The 8,351-nt window shown below is 56.6% G+C and overlaps 4 protein-coding genes across 4 annotated transcripts in view; 1 reads left to right on the top strand and 3 right to left on the bottom strand.

Annotated features, from left to right (window-relative positions):
* Positions 1-958: 958 nt before the first annotated feature.
* SDRG_14513 (hypothetical protein) lies at positions 959-2,040 on the bottom strand. Its single transcript, XM_008620647.1, has one exon. The coding sequence runs from the start codon at positions 2,022-2,024 to the stop codon at positions 1,245-1,247; it is 780 nt and encodes a 259-aa protein (XP_008618869.1). The 5' UTR covers positions 2,025-2,040; the 3' UTR covers positions 959-1,244.
* Positions 2,041-2,725: 685 nt separating this feature from the next.
* SDRG_14512 (hypothetical protein) lies at positions 2,726-3,731 on the bottom strand. The gene has a single exon (XM_008620646.1). It carries the CDS (start codon positions 3,640-3,642, stop codon positions 2,773-2,775), a length of 870 nt encoding a protein of 289 aa, XP_008618868.1. The 5' UTR covers positions 3,643-3,731; the 3' UTR covers positions 2,726-2,772.
* A 726-nt stretch (positions 3,732-4,457) lies between these two features.
* SDRG_14511 (hypothetical protein) lies at positions 4,458-7,116 on the bottom strand (the record flags this gene model as incomplete). Its single annotated transcript, XM_008620645.1, has 11 exons — positions 4,458-5,002; positions 5,049-5,186; positions 5,233-5,308; positions 5,356-5,473; positions 5,521-5,578; positions 5,629-5,715; positions 5,760-5,820; positions 5,863-6,118; positions 6,169-6,319; positions 6,367-6,677; positions 6,726-7,116. 11 exons carry the CDS (start codon positions 7,114-7,116, stop codon positions 4,619-4,621), a joined length of 2,031 nt encoding a protein of 676 aa, XP_008618867.1. The 3' UTR covers positions 4,458-4,618.
* A 572-nt stretch (positions 7,117-7,688) lies between these two features.
* SDRG_14510 (hypothetical protein) overlaps positions 7,689-8,351 on the top strand; it is a gene marked incomplete at its 5' end in the record, with an annotated part of 1,644 nt that continues 981 nt past the window's right edge. The window contains one exon of the mRNA XM_008620644.1: positions 7,689-8,327. Coding sequence (XP_008618866.1) covers positions 7,689-8,327 — 639 coding nt within the window. The remainder of the gene's footprint in view (positions 8,328-8,351) is intronic.

Here is an 8,351-nt window from a genome sequence, read left to right as displayed (position 1 = left end):
TACCAACGTTGACAACCCTCGACGTTGTCTTCAATCAGCGGGTGTTGAGCCCGATCCGACTCCGCTCCACCTCAACGAGGCCCTCTGTCCTTCCACTATATCCTGGCATGGGTCAATAAAAAAGAGGGTGTCTCACGACGTGTATTTAGTTATAAAATTACGGCAGAGCCCACAGCGATGTCCAATCCAAATGCCTGAGGAAGCGCCAGCGCCGAATGCCTCATCCGGATAAAATTTATTGGGCGATTTTTCATTAAAATGGACTGGGCGCCGCGGATCGCTGCATGGGTCTACGTGCATGCAGCGCTTAGAACATAGCTTTTCACGGCGCATCAAGACGGCCTCTGCATGAATAAGCCTCGATAGTATCGGCGAGGCTTTTCTAAACGCATGAAATGAGTCCGTATATGCCACGAAGTCAGCAAATAGTACCTCGGTGTGCTGTCCTCAAATGCACAAGCATCAAAATGGGGGTGTTTGACAGCCCGTCAAGGAGCGAAACTTTGCACACCCATTGACAAGTACATTATAGATGTTAGCACAAAGTTTCATTTCTTGACGGGCTGTCAAACCTCCCCATTTTCGTGCAAATACAGCAATTTTGGACAAAATGAACACACAAACGTGAATATGGGGAGGTTTGACAGCCCGTCAAGAAACGAAACTTTGTACAGACATCTATAACAAACTTATCAATGTGTGTGCAAAGTTTCGTTTGTTGACGACCTGTCAAACACCCCCATCTTCATCGCCATCACAAATGCTGGATGGGTGTATTTAGTCAATACTCATTTAAAGATCAGCCTGGCAGTCACTACAAATCCTGTATAGTACAGTGTTGTTTTGATGCAGATACAGTGCATACCGATATCTTGTGTGGAGCCGGTCTCCTCACCGAACCCAACAAATGTATTGGGCAAACAACTGGACCCTCGTGGATTCGTCGATTTTTGTATGGCGTGATACACCCTCTTTATTATTGACCCATGATCCTGGTCGTATGCGACGAACCCTGAACTGGCACCGCCGAGAACTCACGCGCTCAAAATTTGGCGTCCGCGCAGAGACGTGGCACGTTTGATGCATCGCCACCCTGCCATCGTCAGCGATAGTCCCGATCACTGGTGCCGGTCACTGGTCCCAATGTCAATGAGCTTTTTGTTGCTGGTTCGAACCTCCCGATACGAGGTCTCTCGAGATAGGTTGATAGTGTACGTTGAGCGTAAATAGATTCAGTAGCTCGACTAGTTGGCGTCGATCCGGCCGTGAATCCGAGCCTTGAGCTTGGAGATCTTTTGCTGGACTCGGTCAAAGTCGACCTTTTCCCGGTCCCGGACTGCGTAATTCGTATACTGTTTGGCTTGGCGCAGCTTGCTGATGCTGCTCTTGATCGCGTTGCCATCGACGGAGGCGAGCGCACGGGTGTGAGCCATGTGGCACAGCTGGACGATCTCGTCGTGGCCATACAAGAGCGCGAGGTCCGTCGCCGTGGCGCCGCCCGCGTTGCGCGCGTCCATGTTGGCGCCTGCGTCGAGGAGCATGGCCGCGGCGCCCGTAAAGCCATAGGCCGCCGTCATCGCGAGCGGGCCGTTACCGTCGCGGGTGCGCCCAACGTTCGGGTCGACGCCGTCTTGGAGCAGAAAGTGCATCGCATCCGTGTCGCCGCGAATAGACGCGATGAGGAGCGGCGTGAGGTGCTCGGGCCCGACGTCCTCGGCCACGTCACGCCACGCTACGCCGGTCGCTCGGCTCATACCAGCCATGATGTGCAAGTCGCCGCCCTGCGCCGCGGCGTTGAGCAGCGAGTGGAGCGTCGCTGTTGGCGCCGACGACAGAAAGGCCGTGGTCGATGGCGTCGCGAGGAGGCAGTGGAGAATGTCGTACGATCGGCCGAGACAGGCGGCGCGGAGGATCGACGTCAATGCGTCTGGTGTGTAGGGTCCATCGATAAGGGCGGCAACGCGGCGAACGTCGGCGCGGTCGATGGCTGCCACGAGCTCGGTCACGCGTCCTGCCATGGTCATCCGGATGTGCTTCGAATGTCACTCGCAAGCGGACAGCTGGCACCTTGGTATGCGACATGCCAGGAGCCAAAAAGGCAATCTCAAGGCCTCAACCATGGGTCAACTTTTTTATTGACCCACGGCCTCAACCAACTCGCTCGTCGTGCCAGCACAACGCAGACAGACTAGAGTGGGCAACTTCCAGTCCAGTCTCGAGTCACGACGACTCGGGCCGGCGGAGTGGGATCTCGGCCAAACGCTACATTTGTGCGCTCCTCTTTGAAGGAGCGTCAAGATACGTGGAGGCAGCACAAGGCGCGTGCTCGACGCGTGCCCTCTGGACTTGGTGATAGGATATCATTAGAGGCCAGGGGTGCTTGACGGAAGCTTCTCTCCATATCGCTAGCTCAGAATGCATGACCTGGTTGCTCATATTGGAAGACTGGGCTACGCAAAATCAAAGCGTCTATTGCCCCGTTGGAAGTTCGCACGTCTGCCTCCTGTCTTGTGCAACGAGGTTCGAGGGTCGAGGCCGCATTGCCGTTTGGATATCCTTTCGGTGGCGTCGTAACGTGTTATAACTCGTGTACCCACATCAACCATTACATGGCGCAAGGTACTTGCGAGCAAGTTTTGACGGCGTGTGAGCAGCGCAACGAGGTAGACGCGTCGGCGCTCGTCACTCGTAAGTCACGTGCGATCATCGCAATGGCAAGGACGAAGATGGACGAAGAAAGGAGGTGTTTAAATAAGCTACTAGTAGCATCGACTAGGGCGTCGAGGCGGCGGGGTCGCTCGACGTCGACGACGACGAGTGCACGGCCGAGAGCCGACCGTTCTGACCTGAAATCCGACCTTTCAGACTTGAAATCTTCTTGTGGAGCGAGCTAAAGTCGACTTTTTCGCGCTCACGGACTGCAAACGACGTGTGCGCCTTGGAGCGCCGAATGCGCTGGATCGTCGACTCGATCGCGCGGCCGTTCACGTGCATGTGGCCGTGCTGGTCGTCCATGCCGAGGAGGCAGAGGATGTTGAGGTGGCCATAGGCGCGGGCCATATCATACGCGGTCTCGCCCTTGCTATTGCGGTGGTCGGGGTTGGCGCCGGCCTCGAGAAGGATCTCGACCGCGGCGTGGTGGCCGTGGGCAGTCGCCATGCACAGCGGCGAGTTGCCGTCCCGTGTCGCACCCCGGTTGACATCGACGTTGGCTTCAAGAAGGTAGTTGATCATGGGCACGTCGCCGTGGATGGATGCGACAAGGAGCGGCGTCAGGAGCTCCTTTCGGCCGTCGGGCAGCTTGAGCTCTTCGTAGCAGTCGGCCACGTTGATACCGGTGAGCCGGCCAATACACGCGACGATGCTGACGTTGCCACCTTGGACCGCGAGGTTCATAAATTGCGACACGACGTGACGGTTGCGCGCTTCCGAGAGCGACGCGAGGAAGACAAAGACGCCGTGGTCAATGAGCGACGTCAGGATCAAGTACGAGCGCGAGAGACAGGCGGCCGCTATGAGCGACCGGCTCACGTCCGGGGACGATGCGACGTCGGTGGCTTTCAAGAGGCTGTGGACGGCGTCGGCATCACCGCGCTCGATGGCGTCGAGGAGGCTCTGGTGCGGCTTGCTACTCGGTGGCATTTCGCACAAATGACACCAGTGCTAAAGGCTCGCGCCAACCGCAAGCCAGCTGGTTGCGGTTGACCTTTCTGGGCGCTGCCCCACCACAGCACGTGGTGTTTGTATGTGGATACAAAGCGAGAGGTATTTAAATGGATACTACATGAAAAAATCGAATTATATTATGCTGGCGTAACAGTGTTACACATGGTACAGCCGTCGCGCAATGAACCGGTTACAGAACCGGTTTCATACCAGTTCCTTGACAGCCATGCCACGACGGTACGGTACGCTTGCTCACGATGCGTCCAGGAGAGCGACGTCGCAGTGTTCCGAGTGCCTATGTGGTGGTGTTTGGTTCCAACGCGGAGGAACAATGGTGCTCGGAGGTGAGTGGGGCACAGAATTCGAGCGTAAAAACTGGGATCGAAGATGGTGTATCAGCATGCCCAGATCCAGCTCCAGCCTGCACGGGCCGTCCGACAAACGACGGCAAAGACGATGGTAAATTTGGGTCTTTTCGCACAGGGATGAGTCTAGAATGTGTCTCGTCCGTACAGCCGGAACTTATGACGGTGTTATTAGGGGCATCCTCGGGCACTACGCTGTGGAGGAGGATGCTTCTGAATCGAATTGCGTTGCGCCACAACGGGCGTGCGACAACAAGGAGCCGAGGTTGCAATGCGAGTTCGAGCCAGATTCAACAAACCGGTTAAAATTGGGACTGGAGGCGTAGCCGACTCAAAAATGCAGGCGACCATCGCGCCTCGGACGCGATGACCATTGCTCCATGCCTCGCCCTAATGCGCGATGAGGGAAAGGCCTATCGCGTGGCACTCGAGAAGATATATTGGTACAAAAACTTTAGTTGCTCCTCTGGCGCCACGCTCATGCTACTCCGTTCGACGCTGCTAGCTCGCATGGCTGGTCCACTGGACGCTTGCTGGCGTCGGTCCCGCTTTGAGACAATCTAGTCGACGTTAGTAGACGGAGTTTCTTAAAAGCTTGCATAGATGAATTCTTGGTCGCCAATCATAATCTCGGTGCCATCGCAGGCCGACGCGCGGACCTTGCGCTTGAGAAGCTCGATCCGGTCGCGCCGCCGGCTTTCCCACTCGCACTCGCTCACCACAAAGTCGGTTTTGGCTTTGGCGAGCTCTTTTAACGACTCGCGCGCGTGCTTGCGGATCTCGGCGCAGCGCAGCAAGAGCTCTTTGGATGAGACGCCGAGCAAGTGGTCGTCCGCGGCCGCCTCGACCGTCTCGATCGTTCGATAAGCGAGATGCTTGGGCTCTGCGCTAATGCGCGCTGTGCTGCGAGGAACCACACCTTTTTCCTTCATCGTCATGGCCGTGATGTTGCGCTGCTGCCATGACGACGCCTACGCTTCATATGAGCAAAAATGAAAATGAAAATGGACAAGGTACGTGGCGCGCGGGGGTTGCGCTGGTGGGGCGCGTGCGGTGGCCCCGATGGGCAATATTGTCCATACGGTCTTTGTGTTCCTTGATCTTCTGTCGACGGAGTTGCTCGTCGACCACTTGTTGGTCGGAATCAATGAGCGCCTAAACTGTCACTCGATACTTTGATACAAAGATGATAGCTTCCGACTTGGATGAGCCGCTTCTCGTGCTTGGGGTTGATGGTGTTGATGACGCCTTCAATGCGATTCTGGGCGCGCAAGCGACTAGTGCAGATTTGTCTAGCCGATGACGTGGCATGCGGAGAGGCTACTTGAGTGAAAGATCCATCGTGGCCACGAGCGATGGTGGCGCAGGGTCCGTTGTCGATAAGAGCGTCGTGTTGCGGTGCCGAGTGTCTTGAAGCTCGAGCTCGATAATGTCTCGAAAGTCTACCAGCAATTGCCCTACTCATCTCGTTGCGAGCGATGTATGTTACCGGGGGTCACGAGCTTGGAGCCAACAGCAAAAATCCTTTTACAAAACGCTGTCGTGACCTGCGACAGCGTGTGTGCACTGGTTATACATGTGAACAGCTGTCGCCAACCTTGAATTTGTCTGCGACGATAGCAGGCGTGTAGTTGTGGTTGAGTCGATCCAGCAGCGCATCGCCACAGCTTGTGCTGAATGGATCCTGCAGAAGAACTATAAGAACATAGCGCCTTCACAAGGTCGCACCGATGCATCGGTCGCCTCGTCCACGTTGGCTAAAACATCGAGCGTTCGCTGCGTAAGGCGGCTAGAATAAGAACTTAGTCTTGAGAAGGACTTGTTGCTCTACCGGGAGCGCTCGGCCTGCACCATCGAGTCGAGGAGGACGTCCGACTCGAGCGGGTCGTCCTGCAACGTCGAGTCCGACTTGCTTTTTTCGCGCACGACGCAGCGCTGGTCATTCTGAAGGTCGTCCAGCGATGCAATGCTGTGGTTCCAGTGCCCCGCGGCGAGTACTGGCTCGTGCGCCGGCGGCAATTCGCCGCCGGTGGCGGGACCCGTGACAGCCAAGCCCAGCTTGATGTCGCGTCGAGCCATTTCACACTCTACGCGGCAGATTCATTCGCGTGCATACTTGAGCGTTTAGAGAGCCTACCAGCGCGGGTCATTCCACCGTCCTGTCCACGACCAACGTCGTGCAGATCGTCGTAGGCAGAGACGGGCTCTGGCAGCCTGTCGACAGTGTACTGGAGACGGGGCACGGAACGCACGGCGGGCAGCGTCTTGAAGCCCAATTTTCGTCGCTCCTACACCGCGCATCTCGCATTTACCGTCGCCAGCTCAAGTGACGAACCAATTCTTTGGCCGTCTTGCGCATTTCGAGAAAGCGAGCCGGTGGCCTGGAAGCTGCGGCGACGCTGGCCGTCGTTGTGTGCGGTGCAGGATACCGCAGCTTGCGACCGAGTTCGCGCTCGACCGCTGCGACGTCGTCGAGCACGATGGGTGCTTGGTTGAGCACTTGTAGCATCGGAAAACCTTCCCGCCTCGGCACGGGCGCCAGTGTGCGCGCCCGGTACACGGCAGGACACCGTGTCTTGTCCGGCACGATACAAGCTGCCTGCAAGTCGGTCTCGATCGCGTACGTAGCGTCCCGGGGCGTCGGTGCTAGCAACATACTCCAACGGAAGCTACATCAACACTCCAAGGAAGTACCTTGAAAGAGAGCCTCGAGAAGGTAGACACGATTGGTGACAAGCGGGAGCGGGTTGGAAGAGATGTCGAGGTCGCGAAGGTGGTGCATCCGAGAGAGGTGGAGGACGTCGTCCATCACGTGCAGCTGGTTGCCGCCGATATGGAGAGTGTGAAGTGTCGGGAAGGACCGCCGTAGCCACTGGCCTGGCAGCCGCGTGAGGCCGTTCTGGCTCAAATCGATGATTTGAAGGTGCGGTAGGTACTGCAGCGAGCGCGGCATGCGCACAAGGTGGAGCTTCGTTAGGCGCAAGCAACCGGACGTCTCGGCGTCGAGCATCTCTTGCTTAGCCACCTTGCGCAGATCGACCTCGTTCCATGCGTCTCCATCGTCGTCATCATCGAGGCGGGGCATTTGACCAATCTAAAAATAGACTTGCACATCAAACATGTGCGCTGTGGTGCTGCCACGTCAGTTGCTCTGGTGGGTCATGAGGAGGTAGACTCTCCTCTCTTCTCACTCTCCTTGGACTCTCACCTCTGACCAGAATTCAAAATATACGTACGTATTGGTTGAGAGAAGAGAGCACACGACCATTGGGCTCAACAAGAGCGTCGAAAGCTTACATGATCCAAGAGCCATCATGGAGACTTAGTCGTTGAGTTGAAAGTTCTCGCATCAACTATTCAAGATATCCATCGTTCCGTGCATCTTGGTTTCGATCAAAAGTTTGACCATGATGTACTTGTGGATTGCCCAAAACAAGGATTATCGTGCTAGAGCTTTTGTCACTGGAAGCGTCCCCTTTGATTCGAGGCAACTGCGTCGTCCAATGCAGAGCTACACGAGATAAATTACACTCGTGGTGGTGGTTATCTTTGCTCTTATCGGCTATTTATGGCAGCGAATTGTCTAACCGACGGCGTCACCTTTGGGCTCTGGACGACGACGCGGACAGTTTTAGATTCGCCCGCCGCTTGGAGCCAATGCAAACGAGCCCCACGCGTCCGGTGCGCCTTACGGTGCCCTCAGCGCAGCACCTCGACCCGACGCTACCGCCAGGGGTCATCGCCGTCATCGTCGAGCACATTGGCGACAACGACACGCTCCTATCGTTCCTATCGCTATGGCCCGAGAAGCACTTGACGCTACCGCTCCAGGCACTTCGGCATCTCCTCGGCCACATCACGAGCCAGCTCCGCGTCGCGTGGCCTCTCGTCCATGTTTTAGAAGACAATTTGGACGAACAGACAATGGACTATCTCTACGGGACGTTTTCGTTGTCGCCACAGATCCACATTGAGTATCCGCTCGGCGACGCGGCCGACGTCGACGACGTGCTTCAAGATTATGGGCCGTGTCTGGTCGCCCTCAAGCTCTACTCGTCGTTCGAAGACGTCGACGATGCCCGCGAGATGCGCAGTATGCTGCTCTCGGTCCCGCATCTCCGCCGACTTGAAGTCCACCTCGTCGACCGCGATGACGCGATTCACGGGCTCTCGCTTCTGCTGCACGTGCTCGAGCACCCGACGCTGACGCACTTTACACTCGCCAACGGCGAAGATCCCGTGCAGCTCGACATTGCCTTTTCAAACCGGCTGCTCCAGTGGCTCCAGACGCGCCGCGTCCAGCATCTCTCGCTCGAGAAC

This window comes from Saprolegnia diclina (genome assembly GCF_000281045.1).
Source record: "Saprolegnia diclina VS20 unplaced genomic scaffold supercont1.72, whole genome shotgun sequence".
Lineage (NCBI taxonomy): Eukaryota > Oomycota > Saprolegniomycetes > Saprolegniales > Saprolegniaceae > Saprolegnia > Saprolegnia diclina.
The sequence above is the reverse complement of the archived record's forward strand: the minus strand, read 5'-3'. Positions and strand labels throughout refer to the sequence as shown.